The 21,034-nt window shown below is 43.7% G+C and overlaps 1 protein-coding gene and 1 pseudogene across 8 annotated transcripts in view; one reads left to right on the top strand and one right to left on the bottom strand.

Moving 5' to 3' along the window:
• The window catches only part of Galnt11 (polypeptide N-acetylgalactosaminyltransferase 11), a 33,487-nt gene that overhangs the window by 3,272 nt on the left and 9,181 nt on the right, over positions 1-21,034 (top strand). For 2 of the 8 annotated variants that reach the window (XR_015685510.1, NM_199393.2), the window contains 6 exon segments: positions 10,135-10,467; positions 11,973-12,096; positions 13,283-13,449; positions 15,225-15,350; positions 18,058-18,307; positions 20,593-20,710. Coding sequence is in view for 4 of the 8 variants with exons in the window: in NM_199393.2 (NP_955425.2) it covers positions 10,170-10,467; positions 11,973-12,096; positions 13,283-13,449; positions 15,225-15,350; positions 18,058-18,307; positions 20,593-20,710 (1,083 nt within the window). In the remaining 4 variants the exon portion in view is untranslated. 8 annotated transcript variants of the gene reach the window in all.
• Rpl30-ps8 (ribosomal protein L30, pseudogene 8) lies at positions 10,862-11,299 on the bottom strand (annotated as a pseudogene).

Raw genomic sequence — 21,034 nt, 5'->3', positions numbered from 1 at the left:
TGCCAACCTTAATGTGACAACCAAAACTGTTCCCAGGTATTGCAGAAGTCCCTGGGAGTGCCTCATTGCTTTTCCAGATGTGTGTGTTTCCCCAGCCGCTGGCTGGGGGATCACTGGAGTTTGAAGAGCAGACCAGGGGTTAGGAGACAGAGTCGGCACACAGTCCTTTCTACTGCACTGTGCACCCTCTTCCACACACATCTGAGTATTCTGCTGTTCAAGTACACACTTGTAAAGGTACAGTGAAACCTGCATGGCTTTTTGTGGAAAAGTTAGTAGTGAGGAAGACATAGTTGATATATACAATCATGACTAGTCTGTGCTCTCTTACTCCGTGGGCAAGAGTTAGCTCAGGGCCCGATTGTATATATGTTGTATATACCTACCCTCTGAGTCAAGGAGTTCAGCTGTGCAGACCTACATTCCCTCATAGACAGCCAGTAGGAGCCAGGAGACTATCGCCTGAGTTTCTTCTACAAACTACTGTAAGGGAGGGGACTCCATCTCTGTAACAGTGGGAAAGCCGTCCACTTAGTGACCCTCACCTGTGCTCTGCAAGGAAGAGACACTCACCGGCTCTGAAGAGTGAATGTTGGTGGAATCCTGCCTCAGTTTATCTCGGGACCTTAGGAAGGAGGGATGACATTGCCTACATCCCCACCAGGGCCTAATTTTAGCCATAGTATTCATGTCACAACCCCTAGAAACCAAAATCCATAAAAGCCCATTTTCATACAAGTAGTATGATATTAAGAGAACAATTATTGGCTTGTATTTTGTTTTTAAAAAGCATTTATTATGAAAAGCTCTAGACCCTAAAAATTAACAGTTTGAAATCTTGTGATAGTTCTTTTCAAGATGATTTTCTAGGATAAACTCATCTCTACTTTGATGCCTCCCATTCTTAAACTATTATTTAATTTTGGAATAGCTTTAGATTTACGGAAATTAGGATAATATGAAGCATTCCTGTGTGCTGCGATAGTGCCAACGAAACATGTGTTGCTCACAGGTAGCTGCCGACTCCCTGCTGCGGTTTGTCCCTTAGCCCGCAGCACCTCTTCTGCTGTCTGTGTGAGGGCTGTTGTTGCTGAGCGCAGAGCCACTGCTCAGAGGATGCAGGGCCGGGACCCAGCTCTGCCTGCCCTGGCTCGCTCACCTGTGCCAGGTTCTGAACTGTGTGCTTTAATGTCTTTTGCTGGCTTCTGTCTCCAGTTTCCTGTTTTTGTTTTGGTTTGTTTTGCTTTGTTTTTGGTGTAAGTTTGCTTATTTCTCTCAGTAGCATTACTTAGTTCCGCGTCTGAGCTATGTTAGTAGTGTAGTATTTGTGTTCTTTTTGGCTTTAAGGAATGTTTGTGTTGGACTTTTTAAAATTTATTTTTATACTCAAGATTTTATTCCCCTCCTTATCCCCTTCCACATCCCATACCTCCTCCCTCCCCCATACCTCTCCCTCCTGTGTCTCCACAAAGATGTCCCCACCCCATCAGACCTCTAAACTTCCTGGGACCTCCATTCTCGAGGGTTAGGTGCATCTTCTCTGACGGAACCCAGCATAGGAGTCCTGCTGTATGTGTTGGAGGCCTCATCTTAGCTGGTGTGTGCTGCCAGTGTCTAGAGGTTTCAGGGGTTCAGATTAATTGAGATTGCTGGACCTTCTACAGGGTGGCCCTCCTTCTTAGCTTCCTCCAGCTTTTCCCTAATTCAGTAGAGGGGTCAGCAGCTTCTGGTCATTGGTTGGGTGCACATATCTGCATCTGACTCTTTCAGCTGCTTGTTGGGTGTTTTGGAGGGCAGTCATGATAGATCCCTTTTTGTGAACGCCCCATAGCCTCAGGAATGGTGTCAGGTCTTAGGGCCTCCCCTTGAGCTGGACCTTCTTTTCCTCAGGGTCCTCTCCATTTCCATCCCTGCATTTCTTTCAGACAGGGAGGAATGTTGTTGTTAATAAGCTGAGTTGCCGGGGTTGGGGATTTAGCTCAGTGGCCCTGGGCTCAGTGGCCCTGGGTTTGGTCCCCAGCTCCAAAAAAAAAAAAAAAAAGCTGAGTTGCCCAGTTTAGCCTTGAGCTCTATTCTACTGCTATGATGGCTATTCCTGGTGGTCAACTTGACTACATCTAGAATGAACTACAGTCCAGAAATGGAGGGCACACCTGTGATCCAGATCTTGAGGCTGGAAGACATAGGCTTCTGACCTGAATCTTGACATGGAGATCTTGAGGCAGAGCGGCCTGAAAAGTTTAGGCCCAGGCAAGGTAGTACACACCTTTAATTCTAGGAGACTGAGGCAAGCAGATCTCTGAGTTCAAGGTCAGCCTGGGACAAAACTACTTCAAGATCCAGGTATGGTGATACACACCTTTAATCTGGGCCACACCTTTTGCTGGAGGCCTCTGTAAGGACATTGGAAGAAGGAAGATTTACTCTTCTTTTGCTGAGGAGATGCTGAAGTATTTCACATTGAAGAAGAGAATTTTAGGACAACTGAACATGAAGCATAGGTGGGATTTATTAAGATTTATTATCATTTGTTTATTCTCTTACTTTCTAAGACAGGTTGGTCTTAGAAAGTTCTATAGCCTGCTGTGTAGCCAAGGATAATCTTTAACCTTTTATTCTCTTGTCTCCACCTCCTGTGATAGACTGGTAGGTATGCACTTGTGTCTCTGATAAGAAAGACTTGTAACTAAGTATGCATGGGCCTTGAGGGAAACAGGGTGCTTCAGAAAGGATAGCACCCACGTGAAGGTGTGGGCTTCTTATGGGAGAACCCCGTTTGAATGTCTTAGCCATATTTGTGATTTGGGTCCTTCTGAAGAAGCCTCACTCTGCAGCTCAGACTGGCCTGTACTCGTGTGCAGTACATGCATCTCCACATGCACCAGTTCTCTTCTGGTTCTTTTCTTTCTCAGTAAATGAGATCATGGAGTGAGACAGCACATGAGGTGTGCCTTACAGTATGTTAAAATGATACGGTTAGAAACATAGGTCGAAGGAATGTAGATCATAAAATTCAGAGCTGACTGTAAACAAGGGTTGTAATCCTGTTTGTGAGAATCTCCGAAAACGTAGTTTCGTAGCTGAGACAGAAAGTAAGTTAGACTCAGCATTCACAGTACTTTGATTGTAAACATGATCTCTTGTTATTGTAACACTTTTAAAAATAAAATTATTATGTGGTAAAATTAGTTGAATTTTTACTTTTTAAAAAGGATTTTTTTTATTACTTTTAATTATGTGTATCTCCATGTGAATGTGTGAGTGCAGGCCAAGGAGATCGGAAATGTTAGATCTGTTAGAACTGTCTGACATTGGTCCTGGGAATCACACTTGGGTCCTCTGGAAGGACAGCAAATGTTCCTCTTGATTGATGAGCTTTACCTTCAGCCCTTACCATGCTTTTCTTTTTTAAGATTCTTTTTTTTATGTGTTTGAGTATTTTGCCTGCGTGTATGTTGGCATACCACATGTTGTCCATAAAGACCAAAATGGTGTGGAACCCCCTAGGACAGGAGTTAGAAATGTTGTTAGCCACTATGTGGATGCTGGGAACTAACCCCGGTTTCTCTGCCAGAGCAGCAAGTTGCTCTTGACTGCTGATCCATTTCTCCAACATCTGTCTTGACATTCTTACTTGAAATGTCTCTTTTAAAAAGGATTATTGTCTCAGTCCATGCAGCCTTCACAACTGTGTCCAAGGCCTTGCCTCTTAGTGATAAAAGGCTTCAGTTAGACGGGAATCGAGGGGCCGCTCTCCCCTTCATGTCCCTTTCATTGTCTCCACTTATGTCTTGTGTCAGCAGCACAAGTGTTTGCCATCATGCCCTGTTTATTCCCTGTAAAGAAGAGATTCGGAAGTGCCAGAGGGCTTCAGGAGCTCTTTCCTAGGGAGTATTTGATGTCTGTCTGGGTTGAATTTGCTTGGAACCTTTCCTATTAGGTACTCTCCTTACTGCAGCTATAAACATTGCTGGCGCTCCATGCCTTCCTTCTTTTAGTTTTCCAGCACAGATAAGGGCGAGCTGTCATCACATGGCAATTTCACAGGCTGTGAGGCACAGCACAGCTGTAAACCAGTAATTGTATTCACATGAGTAGCTGAGTTCAGATGGGGCATATCCCTTTAGTGGAAAAGGCTGACAAATGCGTGCTCTCTGACAGTTGGTATAGTGAATATACTGACACAGAAAACAGCAGGAACTACTGAAAGGTAAGTTCTTAACATTTAAAGAGACATTTTAAACATCATTAAGCATTATGGGACTTTTTGTACTGAAAAATGGAAGACTTCCCTTTTAGGTTCATCTCATTCGCCATGTGCTACAGGGCGTAGGCTCAGAGGAGACACACTCTGATCCTCCACTTACAGTGCTTACATTCTCTCAAACCTTACAAATTAATAAAAATCCATCTTCAGGGTGCCTGTAACACATTGTTTTCTTTGCACATATTGGGCTAGACATCCTCTTTGTATCGGAGAGTAGGGAAGGGCTGTTGTATTTCATTGAAAGCCTTCAAATTTAGTAGACTTCTTATTTTTCTTCAAAGTTTTTCTTACATTATGGAGTGTTTTCCTAAGAATGTTATTTTCTAGCCTCACTTGTTAAATGGTTGCATTTACTTTATAGAACAGGTTTGAAATGAAGATAAGTACAGATAAAGTTAGCCTAGATGCCACTAACCAGACCCTATTAATGTGATTTCCTGATAACTGCCAGAAGCAGTTGGCAACAGCAGCATGAAGATTAAAAATAGGCCTCAGGGTGTAAATCATAAAGCAATACTGGATTTTAAATATTTTCTTATGTATCTCTATCGTCTAGGTTCTCAAGGACAGTAGTGAGATGGTCAAGCCGGCAGCACCTCCTGGTAGCCTTTCCTTTAGAATTACTTAGTGACTCTTTCTAGAAGAAGATGTTAGGTAATTGAGTGTGTTTTTATGCTGTGAACTCACGTAGGTGAGAGTTGAACAGGCAGATTCAGGCATATGCACTTAAACTGTCATTTTATTAAGATAAACTTTTCTCCCTTCTGGGATCTGACAGGGAAGGTGGTGTGTAGCTCCTTAGCCCGCCGCTGCCCTAGTCTGTGCTCTTTCACCATGAGTGAGCACTCTTCTCAGGGGCTTATGAGAAAGGCTAGGAACAACTCAGATACTTTGGTTGTAGCTTACTGTACCTTGCTTTTCCCCACCGTTTCTTTAATCTTCCCGCTTTGGTCTTGCTTTTGTCTGAGGAATCTGTTTGATTACAGCTTCACTTTTTTTTCTACAATGATTTGTGAGTTTGAATATTTTTGTTTTGTTTATTGAGACAGGGTTTCTCTGTGTTGCCCTGGCTGCCCTGGAACTTAGAGCTCTGCCTGCCTCTGCCTCCTGAGTGCTGGGTTAAAGACATACACACCCACACCAACTTCCTGTTTAGATTTATTAGAACTTGGTCAGTTAGACTACATTGTATTTTCACTCCCATAGGAGGCGAGAACAAATTCCTCCAAGTTGTCCTCTGATCTCCATATGCATGTCATGTCATGTCATGTACATAAATTCATTTAACATTTGTGGGATTCACTTATTTTTGCTAAAAAGAAAGAACAAAAGAAAACTGAACTACTGATCTCTATATAAACTTTCAACCTGAAAAATTATGGAGAAAAACTTGTTTAAAGCAATGTGGTGGTATGTTTAAAAATTATAAATAGATGTGTGTAAGTGCTATGCTATAGGCTGATGTGCGTGTGCTGTGCACATGAGGGCATTTTTAAATTGCTTTCCATCTTAATTTTAGAGACATAGCCCTCCCTGAACCTGGAGCTCTGATTGGTTGGGTACCAGCGAGTTCCACGGATCTATCTGCCCTTCTCTGCTTTACCTAGCATAGGGCCAAGAATCCAGAATGTGGTCTACATGCCTTCTCAGTGAACACTGATGTTCATTACCCCACATGCCCTTTGCTCACACTCTGCTGGCTTCTAAGATTTCCCATTGGTCAGAATCTCAATGTCCCCTAACTTTTTGAGCAAAAATATGGTTTTAAAAACTATCCAAGCAGGGTTGGGGATTTAGCTCAGTGGTAGAGTGCTTGCCTAGCAAGTGCAAAGCCCTGAATTTGGTCCTGAACTCTGGGGAAAAAAACAAAACAAAACAAAAAACAAAACTGTCCAAGCAAGTAGTTATTGTTAACACAAGGCAATGATGAACATTTGGGTTTGAGAAGATGGAAGGATCCCTCTGTTCTGGGGTCTGTCTTATGCTTCTAAGGGGTGAAGGTCTCTGGGTGAGGTCTTTATAACCTTGCTTATATTGTGGATACATTGTTTATTGAGATGCTGTCAGCTCACATCTGGAATTACGGTTCTGTTTACAGATGTTCAGCTTCTCATTTTCCAACCACTTTCTTCAGCACTCGCTCAGCCTCTTAGGCACCTTGAATCACCAGTCTGGTCACAGGTTTATGCTAGTTCTCACCTCACCTTTTTGCCTGGCTTTATTTTGTGATCTTTCCACTATAATGATCGTGTTCTGTGTACTTTGCTCACTTGCTCCTCCTCTGAAAGCAGCCACCAAACCAATGAAAGAAATGCAGAGTCAAACTAACGTTCTTACGGCTGAGCCGGTCATTCCTGCAACACTGATATCTGGTTGTGACTGTTTTTGCTTTATTAACCATTTACGTTTTTCACTGAAAAGTTTTTCACTGATTGTTTGGCTTGGCATTAATTGGCCTTATGTATCTGCTTTGACCTTCCTTGACATTCGGCCGTGGACATTGAAGCCAGTAGAAGAAATAACAAACAAAGGTACAAAGCAAAGCCTGTTACGTGTAGGCTAGACTTGTCGTTTGTCAGAATAAATTAGATTAGAATTGCAGGTTTTGATTTTTGTTTGGTTGCTTTAATGTCTAATAGTAGGTATGTGTTTGCTGTGCACCTTTTCATATTTGATTGTTGATCTGTCTAAAACTGGTGTCTGTTGCTTCTAAGCACTATTGTGGCTAATTATAAAAATGGTTAATTTTATAAATGTCTCATGCACAGTGATTTGCCACCTAAAGTATGTTCTCAGTAATAGCATGGCTAAGGGAAATAGCAGCTACTTCCTAGAGTAGAGTAGATGTAGAGACACTTTAGTGTCTGATTTGTGTTGGTGTGCTGTGAGGACGGTGTTCTGGGAAGGCTCCAGGCAGAGTTTAAGAAGTCCGAGGCTGGGCTCTTTGGATGGAAACCTTTTCATTTCCCAGGCAACCAAGAGGGGGAAAAGAATCAAAGATGAGATTGTGAACAAAATGGAAAGACCTTTCCTCTCTTCACCACAGAGACTGTTATTTAATATTAAAATTTTGGCAAATTCTTTGAGTTGTCTCTTGTAATTATTTGCCAGTTATAAATATGGCTGTTGATCCAGTGCCATTTTTTTAAATGGTTGTTGAATAAGGTGGTCATGACTTCATGCAGAGTACTAGGTATTGCTTGACCCACATAAGTTAACAGTGGTATGTTTAGACATTCCTAGCACTCTGGCAGGCACACTGATAGTTGTCTTGCACAGTCTGTCACCCATTTCAACAACTATTTATTAAATAGTTTCTGTATGCCAGATGCTGCTCAGGAGACACTGCCAGGAAGCAAGCATACCAAAGGTCTCACTCTAGTCTTTCTTGTCCTCCAGTATAGAAGAGCTAAAGGTGGTAACTAGATGAAGAAGTAGTTCTGTGTGTGTGTAAAGGAAGACCAAGTTTGCTATTTAGTGTCTCAGTTGTGCTTTAAGGTAGGTGCTCTAGGGATGGGGCCTTGTTGAGAAGGCCATATGGGATAGGGAGTAAAGGAGGCAGCTATGAAATCGCCCAAGGAAAAGTTCCAGACAGAGGGAAGAGGCAGTGCCCAGTCCTTCAGAGTGTGCTGATGTACTTACTGACACACGTGGAGATTTGTATGTAGGCCAGAACAAGTGTCAGTTGTCCTGATTTCACACCAGGGTGTGAAAACCTCTGAAAGTGAGCAGAAAGCACTCCTTCTTTCCAAGGCACACTGAGTCCATCTTCGTCAAAGGGTAGTTTTGTGCAGAGGCAAAACTATCTACAAATTTGTGTTTGTCTGTTTTATGGAGACTTAATATGTAAAAGGACTGTAAGCCATCTAGGCTGCCTGAGTGTTCTTTTAAGAACTGACCTATTGCATCTGAATTCACAGATAATACATTCTCTCCTCTCTCCCCTCCCCTTCTCCCCTGCCCCTCTCTCCCTCGATCCATCCCTCTATTCCCTAAAGAGCCATATGGAAACCTACAACTGTAGAAGTTTTAAAAATACATGTACACCCAGGTGCAGTGGCACACGTCTTTAATCAGCACTCCAGATGTAGCAGCAGGTGGATCTCTGTGAGTTCAAGATCAGCCTGGCTTACATAGTGAGTTCCAGGACAACCAGGGACGTGTAGAGAGACCTGTCTTGGACAAATGAAAATATATCTATACAGATACATAAAAAGTTACAACAATACACCTACTAGAGGTTAACATAAGAACTCCAGTGCCAGGAATATTTTTTTTTTTGAAGTTGGAAGTTACAAAGAAGTTACTGTCATTGCTCCTGGTTAACTTCTAGAACTTGAGTGATACTCTATTGCTCAAGACACTACATATTTGAGTCATATGGAGAAGTCAGCTGGCCCTGACCTGGAAACTTTATTCCATCTGGCTGGCTTTCATATAAGTGCTGACAGTGCTTTATGTGTTATTGGAAAAGCAAAGGAAGGCTTGGAGTGGCTTGAGGAGAACCACCTTTAAATGTCAGTTTTGCTGCATAGCTGGTGTGGGTCAAAGCAGCACGCCTATGGCCTGGCTTCAGCATCCCATGACCTCTGAACATGTTGTACTTTTGCCTTTATTGCTGTTTGCTTGTTAGTTGCCTGCCCCTGGGCCAAGATATTAGGCAGTTAAACATCTTCCTTGGTTGAAACTCAGTGTTTGTCTTAAAGGTCACTGCTCTGCCTCTTCATGTTGCAAATCTGTGACTTGTTTTTCCTGGTAAACGTTTCTCAAACCTTTCTTCCAGAATGTTTCTTTGCATTTGCATATTTCCTGTGTACCTAGTTTAAAAGACACTACCAGCTGACAGGGTGGCTCTCACGTTCACTAATTTCCGGCATCCTCCTCTTAGTGTTACCATTGTATGTTAGCTTTGAGTTACTTTTAAGTTGATTTGGGAACTGTCTAGTGGTTCTTGGTTGGCAAATGATTTAAAGACAGCTGTTTACCATCTAGGTTAAGGGCATAATCTTGTTCGAGCATTTAATGTTTAAAGTGAGGTTTACTCATTAATTTGCTTTGTCTGGTTTTGGGGGGATGGTTTTAATTGGCTATAGAAATAAGTAATTTATAAATTGTATCTCACGCACACTCCCTAACATCCTTCATGGATTTTTTTTAAGGTAGCATTTTCTTGTCCTTAGCTCACTTGGACTATTTTCTGTGTGTTGCTGTTTGATATGATATTTTGTTCTAACTTTGTTTTACATGGCATCCTAAGGAGAGAGAAAAATAGAATTACTACACTCAACTTGACGATAACTGTTAAAATGGGAATAGGCTCTGGGATGGGTGAAACCTTCGAATAGAAAGCAGGACTGTCTTCTTCAAGTTGGGGGTTTTGCTGGCTTGTGTTTGAGGCTTTTGAGGGAAGTATGTTTACTTTTAGTATTGAACTAAGCTCTCCGTTTATATCAAGGCCAGTCTTGGGATTCACTGGTTTAGCATAGGTTGGCCAGGAACTCAGGATCATCTTGCCCAAGCCTCTCAAGTGCTGAGATTTCAGGTATGGGAAACATTCCTGCTGTCTCAAATGCATGTCCTGTGACGGACGCGCAGTACCTGTGCTCTATTCTTGAAAGTTAGAGCTCAGAGCAGTGGCCAGACTGAGAGCCGGCCAGAGCAAAGGTGAAGGAGGAGTGCTCATTAACCGGCAGGCAAACACGCCAGCCCTTTTGTCGCTTTGCTCTTCTAAACGTTAACGTGCTGTGTATTTTCCTAATCTCTGTTAACAATGGTGGGCAGGGTGGTTTGGGAGTCAGTGAGTGCACTCAGTAGCTGACTGACGGAGGAGTGCTCTGGGGTCTAACACGGGCATCTTTCTTTTTCAGGGAACTGAAAATGGCCTTTGAGCTATGCTAGGTCTATGATGGGCAGTGTCACAATTCGATATTTCTGCTACGGGTGCCTCTTTACATCTGCTACCTGGACAGTTCTGCTTTTCATTTATTTTAACTTCAGTGAAGTGACTCAGCCCCTTAGGAATGTGCCCATCAAGGGGTCTGGGCCCCATGGGCCGTTTCCCAAAAAATTCTACCCACGTTTCACTCGAGGTCCAGGCCGAGTATTAGAGCCACAGTTCAAAGCAAACGGAATGGACGATTTGATGAATAATAACATTGAAGATCCAGATAAAGGCCTCTCAAAATCTTCCTCTGAGCTAGGTAAGTAATCAAGTCTGTATCTTTTAAATTGTGTGACACTCAAGACTACAGGTGTCTCATTTTCCCATAAGTAACAGAGTTTTAATTAAGTCTGTACTAGAGCTGCTGACGGGGAAGATGATTGAACCCTGAACCCAAAGATCATAGGCACCTCCCCCCCCCAATACAGACCCCAGTTTTTTGAGACAGGGTTTCTCTGTGTAACAGCCCTGGTGGTCCTGGAACTTACTCTGTAAACCAGACTGGTCTCAGACTCAGAGATCTACCTGTTTCTGCCTCCCCAGTGCTGGAATTAAATCATTGGCCACCACTGCCTGGCATAGGAGCCCTTTTTATTTTCTTTTCTTTTACTTTATTTTATTTATTTATTTTTTAAAGGAGCTCTGGCAAAGTTTTATTAAAGGAAATCTTTCTTGTTTACCTCTCACCTGTCTGTTCTGGCATGCTTCTAATAATATCAGAATCACCTGGGTCAATGATAGCCAGTGTGCATACTCTGTAGTATTTTCCTCATGCTGTGCCCAATTCAATGTTATTGCCACTGCAGTGATGGACACCAGTTTTAGCCAACATGGCATAGTATTCTATTTCAGATTTCCTCAGTGCTGGACAGTTGCTGGCGAGGATAACCAGGTTGCCTTGTCTGATCATCTTCAGATCTGTTTGTACCCCAGCACATACTTGCCACTTTTCATAACAAGCTGGAGCCTAGAGTCGATTGACTCCAGAGACCTTTTCGTCTTCTTTGCAGCCACCATCCTCTTGCTTAGGTGCGGGACAACCCCCAACCAAGATCAGAGGCCAAGATGGCCGGGGAGCGAGAAAGGAAGAGGAGCTCTTTTTATATAAAAGCTTATGTGTAAATTTTTGTGGGGCCTGGGTATAAAGGCTTGATAAGACTGTGGCCTCCAGTGGTCAGTTGGGATGCAATAGTCTGTTGCTTTTATGGGACATTATCAGTATTTTTCCTCTGGTCATAGATAAATTTGTCTTGTAATTATAATAAGTTGTATTTTTTGTTCATTTATTTGGCTGTTTTTTTGAGATAGGTTCTGTGTATACCTAGCTGGCCTGGAGCTCATTATGTAGTCTAGAACACTAATCTGCCTGCCTCTGTCTCCGAGTCCTGGGATTAGAGGTATGTGTGCCAACACATAATAAAATGTTCTTCTCATAATGATTTGAGCAGGTATTCATGGTTTGGGCACACTTGGTTTGCATTAAATTGATAAGAATTTGCCATGGGCCTCAGCTTACTCATTTGAAACCTGAGCCTACAGTCAAGTTGATTTTTTTTTTTTTTCCGGAGCTGGGGACCGAACCCAGGGCCTTGCGCTTGCCTACTTTACCACTGAGCCAAATCCCCAACCCCTACAGTCAGGTTGAAAACTGGGCTGGTGTAATCTGATTATAACGATGAAGCCAAGGCTCTGGGGAAGACCATCCCATCGCAGTGGCTGCTCTGATCATCATTTTTCACAGTGTGTAACTGGACTCTCTTTCAGGTATGATTTTCAATGAACGTGATCAGGAATTGAGAGACCTGGGCTACCAGAAACACGCCTTTAATATGCTCATTAGTAACCGCTTGGGGTACCACAGAGACGTGCCGGACACCAGGAATGCAGAGTACGCTCCTTATGGGTTTCTCTTTTTAACTCCTTTCTCTCTCGGTTTTGGAGACGGGGTTTCTCTGTGTAGCCTTGGCTTTACTGGAACTTGCTGATAGATTAAGCACATTATTTTTCTGTATGTATTAATACTGGGAATTAATACAGCAGCAATTAGTCCTTAGCCAGCTTTTCCCCAAATAACCACCCAGAGACCTTTTAATATTTCAGAGCCTTGGGTCTTAGCTGGTCAGACTCCTATCTAGTTCATCTCATTATCCTGATCCCCTCGTTCATCCAACCACATGGCTGTACCTTCCAGGCCTGTGATTCTGCACATCTCCTCCTGTGTCACCTGGCCAGAGGCCAGCCTTCTTCTTATTCCCAGGGTTCCTTTCTCTCTTTTAGGAAGTTCCACCTTCTACTTCCTACCCAGCTAATTGGCTATCAGATTTATTATTGGCTCTTTATTAAGCCAATCAGAGAGTGCTTTGGGTAGGTTAGGAAGGACAGAGACAATTTTACATAGTACTCCAGCACTTGTTCTGTAGCACTAAGTTCCAGGCTGGTCTGGAACTTAGAGATTTACCTGCCTCTGTCTCCCGAGTGCTGGAATTAAAGGCCTGTACCACCACTGCCAAGCTGGAGTTTATTCTTTAAGTTGGTAACTATTGTTGCTCAAAGCCACCTATAAGTAGTTACTATGTCACAAAAGCTCCTATATCATTCTATCATCTAAGAATTCAGTTTACTTCAATCTTTTTTACATTACTGGGTAAAAACTAAAAATTTCATCAAAGACAAAGTTTTTTTTTTTTTTGGTCTTTTTTTTCGGAGCTGGGGACCGAACCCAGGGCCTTGTGCTTCCTAGGCAAGCGCTCTACCACTGAGCTAAATCCCCAGCCCCGACAAAGTTTTATTATTGTGTTTGCATTTGAAACCTCCTTGAGAAGCTGGATTAACCTGTAATGTTATACATGCAGTAACCACCACCACCACCCCATTAACTTCTCTACCAAGTTAAAGTTATTAACATGATGTAAAGCAAAGAATAAACCACAGTGTCTTCATACATGCTTAAACATACATACATGTCTTCATACATGCTTAAACATCACTATCATGTAAGAAAGGAACTGAACAAGGTGGCAAGAAATAACCCAAGACATTTGAGCCTCTTAAAGTACCAGATGTTCTTGTTAAAGGTGTAGGGGGAAGTCCTACCCAACTGACCTGCCAACTGCTAGCGTTGTTATCTGTTTCTACAACGAAGCTTTTTCTGCCTTGTTGCGGACTGTGCACAGTGTTGTGGACCGCACGCCGGCACACCTTCTCCATGAGATCATCCTCGTGGATGACAGCAGTGACTTTGGTAAGTGATGCTGTGAATGGTCACAGTTCATCGGCTCCTACTCACTGTGAGATGAAGCCACAGTTGGGCTCACAGCCTGTGTATGAACTAGAGGAAATTCTTTATCTTTGTAATCTGTCTACAGTGTTATCCAGAATAGCCGGGGGAATTTCCCTTTGGCTTGCTTTAAAAAAATGTCCATTATGAATTAAGCTCCAATTCATAGGAACTTAAGAATTAAGTCTTCTACTTGCCTTTCAACCAATTTCCCATGTTGGTTGTCTTTCCCGTTTACCGTACAATGTAGAAAGCAGAAGCCCACAGTGGAGAAGTGTCAGCTTATCTTGCTGAAGATTGCTGTCGGCACCGGCATAGTCGTGAGAGGCATGCTGCATCACCCAGCAGCCCTGGTGCTCCCATTTAGAGCTGTACTCTGCCTTTATGTCCCTGAGCTCCTTCCCTGGTATCTGGTAACTCTGATTTTTGTCACTTCACAAGTGTGATGCAAATGGATATGCAGTATGTCCCCTTTGAGACTGGCACTTTTCACAGGGTACAGTGTACAGTGTGGTGGACCGTGCTTATAGGGTACGTCTGCTATACCAGTTATTTCCAGAATAGAGTGAGCTGCATTCAGAAAGCTATTAGATGTTATCTGAATGCCAGTTTTCGAATCATTATATATTTTAGGCACATTTTTTAACTGTAGATTTTCGCAAATCTACAATTTTGCTTCCTTCAAGGTGGGCAGGATCCATTTTTACAGAGATGGAGATACAAAAATAAGTGACCTAGCTGGGTGTAGTAGCACACAGCTTTAATCCCAGCACTCTGGCGGCAGAGGCAGGCAGATCTCTGAGTTCAGGACCAACCTGGTCTACTGAGTAAGTTCCAGTACAGCCAGGGGGCTACATAGAGAAACCCTGTCTCAGAAACAAACAGAACAAACAAAGAAAAGAAAAGAAAGAGTGAGAGAAAGAGACGTCCCCCAGAACCCGGCTTGAGCAGTAGAGCAGGGACTGTGCCCCGTCTTCCTCGCTCCCAGCTTTCTCCCTTGAGCACATCACTGCAGACCCAGTGATGGGCAGGTGGGTGGCCCAGAGGCGTTTTCCATGCACTCAGCACCTCTTTAGACCCTCTATGGCACCAGTAGAGCTGTGCACCAGTACACTTTGGGACTGACAGATGAACACAGCACCCATGGGACCTGGGCAAATACAGAAACTTTATGGGAGAAATTTTAGAGAAGTTCATAGACACCAAAACTTAAACATTTTTGTTTGGTTTGGTTTTTGAGGCAGGGTCTCTCTACATAGTCCTGGCTGTCCTGGAACTTACTACATAGACCAGGCTGGCCTTGAACTTACAGAGATCTGCCTGCCTATGCAACCCTAGAGCAAGGGTTGAAGGCATGCACCAGCATACTCAGCTTGGACTTGTTGTTTAAAGACAAGAGCATCTCTTTTGTAGTCCAGGTTGGCTTCAGGTGACTTTGTTGCCACTTGAACTTACTGGCCTTGAGTGCTGGGATTGCAGGCAAGAACCTTCACATGTGACTTCATCGCAGACATCGTCTGTGGAAATATACGTCCAAGCAGCAATTCCTCATGGCTGGGCTCCAACTCTCCTCTGGGTTTTTCTTCTACAGTGTACTAGAGTGCTTTGTAATGAGGCAGTAGTCTAACACATTTCTTTGATCACTTGTAGATTTTGGGCACACATGGCAGATATATTAGAAATAGTTCCTTGCTGTATGTCTTGTGTGGTGTGAGTAATTTTGGAACGGCTCTTTTTAGATGATTTAAAAGGAGAACTAGATGAGTACATCCAAAGATACCTGCCCGCAAAGGTCAAGGTCATAAGAAATATGAAGCGAGAGGGACTGATCCGAGGAAGAATGATTGGAGCAGCCCACGCTACAGGTATATCCACGCGGTGGTTCTGCAGTGCTGGAGACCTACAGAGGTCCACGAAAAGCCCATGTCTTAGTTACTGTTTGCTGCTTTGAAGAGACACCATGGTTTAATGGCTTTAGAGGGTTAGTCCCTGCATGGCAGCAAGCAGGCAGACATGGCACTGCAGCAGGGGCTAAGAGCTTACATCTGATCCTCAAGAAAGAGGTAAAGACACAGATAATCAGGCCTGCCATGTGCTTCTGAAACCTCACAGCCCACCTTCAATAACACACCTCCTTTGACAAGGCCACACTCCCTAATCCCTCCTACCCATCGGGGACCAAGCATTCAAACTGAGCCAGTGGGACCACTCTCTTTCATACTCCCATACCTTATTGCCCAAAGGGATGAAGAAATTGTTTGAAAAAATTTTAGAACTCTGACTTGCTGCCCCAAAGCACAGAGTACAGAAATTGCTGCTAGAGCCCTCACTGGCCTATTTCTGTAGCAGCCTCTCAGTTAATTATTGGCCTCTCCAACAGGTTTCTTATCTTGCTTCCTTACATAAGTAGAAAAGTCCAAACCAACATGTAACTGAACTTTTAAAAATTTAATAGAGGGACGCTTAACATCCAAACTACTTGACTTGAATTATGCTAATAATTGTCAGTGTGGAGTGCACAGCTCTGGAGTCAGTGTCAGGATTTCACTTGGTAAATAAGATTGATTTCTATGTTACTGGGAAACTTTCAAGCCTCCATCATCCACCATATCCTAATCTCCCCCTGAAAAGCAGAGAGCAGGGGTCAGATGCAGCCAGCCTTCTGCAGAAGTCACACTTCAGTGCCTGTCTTTCATTCCTTTTTTGTTTCTTTGATGTGGTCCCAGGCTGGCTTCATCCTTGATACGTGGCTGAGGGTGATCTTGACCTCTGGGTCCCTGTTTCTCCCAGTGCTGGGATTCCAGCCATGCACCACCACACCTGTCTGTCTGTCTTTTTATGCTTACCTAGAGAGACAGAGGGGAAGGTTGGCATTTTGGATTTTCTCCTGATCATCATGACTGAAATGCTTCCCTTTAAACACATAGACAAGTGGATTTGTTTAGAGCAGCTCACGGACATGCCAGTAATCGTGAGGGCAGTTTGACAAGTCCTAACTGGAGTGGGACCCTCATAGTGGTGTCACCCACTTCCCTGCTGTAAGCTTGTCTGTTTCAGAGCCCTGGCCCCAGCCCAGTGATGTTGAGTACTGGTCACTGCCAGCCCACTGTAGCATGGCCTGTTTGTACTTGCTGGGCTTAGTTGGTTCTTCGCTTTTGGAATTTTGTCTTTTTCTCTGCAAACCTACCATGACCTGAAGCAGTGGACAGAAAGGAGAGCAGCCCTTCTGCATCCAGTTAGAGCCAGTGCTTTGAGGTTTGCATCCCCAGGGCTTTAGGCAAAGACTAAGGCAGTTGGCCTTGCTGGGTCACTGGAGATGGTGAGCTAAAGACACTGAGGAGCCTGGAGGGTTGTACCGTGCATACTTACTGTTATTTTATGATCCACTTTTCTCTATTCTGCTCTGGCATAGGATTTGTCAGGTTCAAGCCAGTGTGAGGTCACTGTGGCCTATTTGGTGTGGCCAGATGGGATCTTACTGCGTTCAGTTACTTGTCCTCATTTGGTAAAAGCAGTCCTCCCAGCATCAGGAAAGCTATTAAGATATTTCTTCTTACTGAGATCCTGACCTCATTCCCTGTTGAGCATGGATGGTACTGAGGAGTATGCGCTCTCCTACATTAGGTGACAGCTGGATGCCATGTGTCCTCATTTGACTTGGCCAAACAGGGAAGTGTATGCCTAATTTACTGTCATTTCTGACAACTTTGGGGTATTTTTGTCAATAATCAATGTTTGGTTTTTTGGTTTTTTTTTTTTTTTGGTTCTTTTTTTCGGAGCTGGGGACCGAACCCAGGGCCTTGCGCTTCCTAGGCAAGCGCTCTACCACTGAGCTAAATCCCCAACCCCAATAATCAGTGTTTTAAGAAATCCTGTCAAGCCTACTTTGATGCTGCTCTCTGCTAATTTCAAGTTGCTTAAGGAACTTTGGAGTTATCAAAACCAACAGTTTTAAACCTTGCTCATATTTATTAAAACTCAAAGACAACAGGATGCCATTTATGGCTTGCTAATTAGAAGGCTGAACGAACTCCTTAGAGTACTGTGGGAAATGGCTAGTGAGCTGGGGGTAGCACAGTGTAGAGAAGGCGATGTGTGTGGACGGTGTCCCACTGTGGCTGGCACAGTCTGATTCTACCCTGGGTGTCCACTTTACTTTGCAGAAACCATAGAGTAGTGGTCACCAGTTCTCAGTGACACTGAGCCATCAGTGACAGTAATAGTCTCTAAGAGGTGTACTAAATAGATACTTGGAGTAGATGACTAATAAAGCTGGACTCCACGCAGCCAGCCACTGTCCCTGCAGCAGGACACTTCAGTGACAGAGGAGGAGTCTCCTAAATTGCCTGACAGCTTGTTGGAATCCTGCATGGAGTTTGTACCCTCAGTGCACATTTCAGACAAAAACTCTTGGCCAGAGGACTTCCCTGAAACCAGTTGGCAGTGCAGAGGGTAGTTTCTTAGTGGGGGTGGTCATCCATAGCCCTGTATATATCATCTCCACCCATGCTAGTCAGCTGTACTTTGATCAGATGTGAAGTACCACTCTCCATCTTGTCTCTTTCTCTGCAGGAGAAGTCCTGGTCTTCCTGGACAGCCACTGCGAAGTGAATGTGATGTGGTTACAGCCCCTTCTGGCCATCATCCTTGAAGACCCACATACAGTGGTGTGCCCTGTGATTGACATCATCAGTGCTGACACACTCGCTTACAGTTCATCCCCAGTGGTTCGGGGAGGTTTCAACTGGGGGCTGCACTTCAAGTGGGATCTAGTTCCTGTATCTGACCTGGGAGGCGCAGACAGTGCCACAGCCCCAATACGGTAAGAGAGGTTGGAAGAGTTCCACTAGCCTTTCTTTAGAAAGGAATGGTGTATTAAAGAAAATTGCTGCTTCGTAAGGGGCAAAGGTGTTAGTTAAACTTGCCCAGCAACAGTTTTGAGCCAGGCAGTGGTGACACACACCTTTATCACAACACTTGGGAGGCGACAGCAGTCAAATCTCTGAGTTTGAGGCCAGCCTAGTGTATACAGCATAAAAAAAAGAGACCCTGTCTCAAAACCACAACAACAAATTTTGGTTTTGTTTGTTTGTTTGTTTGTTTGTTTTTTGTTTGTATAGGGTTTCTCTGAGTAACAGAGAAACTGTCCTGGAACACACTCTGTAGACCAGGCTGGCCTCAAACTCAGAGATCACCTGCCTCTGCCTCCTGAGCGCAGGGCTTAAAGGTGTGCAGCACTGCTGCTGGCCCAGTGAGGATTCTTAAGGGGCGTAGTTTTGAATAAACCCAGCCAAGAGTTAGGCATAAGAAATTGTCAAAAGGTAACTGTTCCTTGGGCAGTGTAGGTTCCCCTGTGTGCTGTGGTCTGTGTCACACGTATTTCCAGTTTGTCACCACAGGCTGCATGTATCTTCATCTGACACCACAAGTGTATTAGATTCCAGTTTTTTGTTGCATTTTAGAATATTTGCACAACTGATTGGATATTTCAGGATGAGACCCAAGGCTAACTGCAATAAACTTGTGTTTCCATACTCTTTCTCAACAAGTTACATCAGTCTCAGTCTGTCTGTCTGTCTCTCTCCCCCTCCCCCCCTCGTGATTTTTAGTTTTAACTACAGTGTGTTTTCGTCATATCCTTTTTCTTCACTTACTCCTCCAAGTGTCACTCCATTGAAGAAAACTGTCTTCCCCTTCCCTGGCAATTATCATTTACAAATACTGTCTTGGCTGTCTTAATTTTGGTTCCTTTGAAAATACTTTTAAGGTGTTTCACAGACATTTATAAATAGGTTTTGTTGTATTAAAGACAGATGGGGTTCATGTCAGGTAACTGCCATACCTGGTTTATGCAATATTAGGGATTGAAGTCAGAAATTTCTGCCTGCTAGATAGGCCCCTTAACCACTGAGCCACACCGCTAGCCCATATGTGAATGGTTTATAGTCTCTACTTCCCTCCCAAGCTTTCAATCTTGTCTTTTTTTTTTTTTTTTTTTGGTTCTTTTTTTTTCGGAGCTGGGGACCGAACCCAGGGCCTTGCGCTTCCTAGGTAAGCGCTCTACCACTGAGCTAAATCCCCAGCCCCTGTCTTTTTTTTTTTTTTAAAAGATTTATTTATTATATATGAGTACACTGTTCCTGTCTTCAGACACACCAGAAGAGGGCATCAGATCTCATTACAGATGGTTGTGAGCCACCATGTGGTTGCTGGGGATTTGAACTGAAGACCTCTGGAACCACTGAGCCATCTCTCCAGCCCCCAGTTTTGTCTTTTGTCTTGAATCGTTATTTGAAGTCTGTTTGATACCTTCATAATTAAAACTTCTTTACATCTCCACATTATTGTGGATTGTTTCTCTTTTCTGTGATTTATGTCCTCATTGACTGATTATTTGTCTGTTCTTTTGCTAGACATTCTAGAGTCCTTGCTGAGTATTCTGCCTCTCCTCTATAGGCATTGGGCCAGTAGAGCCCACCGTGACTCCTTAACTCCAGATCACGGGGTCCGAAGCCTGGAGGTTGGGATTAAGCCTTGCTTTAATGGCATCATCCTTTGTTGGCTGCTGGGGGATGGAGGAACCTCATGTATTTTAGCAGTTATCAGCACCCTGGCCTCAAAGCACATGTTAGTGGTGGCCTCTCCACCCCACCCGCGTGCCAAGCACAGTGACTGTGAATATGTATACTCCTGAAAATGTTCTGACACTAAAGATGTCATTGCCGGCCGGCATAGTCGTCCTCTTTGAAAGCCACTGCTGATGTATGTCTTACTCAGACATTTGAGACTTTCTGTGTGAGGCCCTGGAGTCAGTTTTTGTTTCTCTCTATCAGGCCATCAAAAGGAATTAGTTATTATCTCTGGGTTCCTGTCAAAGTCAGTTACCTTGATACTTAGAACGTAACCTTATGCCAGATATCCAGTATAGCCTGAGCAGTGCAGAACATTCCAGGACCTAGCTTGTTCCCATTGGACGGGCGTGAGTCTTCCTTACCTGGTATCCTTTACTGTGCCTCCTCTGTAATGACAGCTAATTTTCTGTGTCCCAGAGTCACAGGGACTTGTAAACAGTCTCTCGAGTGAGCACAGGCTGTGGTCCTTTTCTAGGTCACCTACAATGGCCGGAGGACTGTTTGCCATGAACAGACAGTATTTCAATGATCTTGGACAGTATGACAGTGGCATGGATATCTGGGGAGGAGAAAATCTGGAAATCTCATTTCGGGTAATTTTGATTTTGTGTGTGTTCTGTTACTGAATTGTCTGTAATAGAATATAATTGCAGCTTAAGGGCAGGTGGGCTACTAAGCTACCTCTCCATCCCCAAGATTCCCAGTGTTAACTTCAGGCCTCTGTGTTCACTAACATGTATGTGCATGCACATTTTTATGTGCATATGTGCCCACAAACATGCAGGGACAACACGTAAATACATAAGGAAAACACATTTCTCTAGAAACCAAGTATGAGTTATAAGAAAGTGACCCTTGTCCTTTCATCCTTCCGAGCAAGCCCACTAGTGCAGCCAGCACACGGGAACACAGACGGG

Source organism: Rattus norvegicus, chromosome 4 (assembly GCF_021556685.1).
Source record: "Rattus norvegicus strain SHRSP/BbbUtx chromosome 4, alternate assembly SHRSP_T2T, whole genome shotgun sequence".
Taxonomy (NCBI): domain Eukaryota; kingdom Metazoa; phylum Chordata; class Mammalia; order Rodentia; family Muridae; genus Rattus; species Rattus norvegicus.
This window is presented reverse-complemented; position numbering and strand designations above follow the sequence as displayed.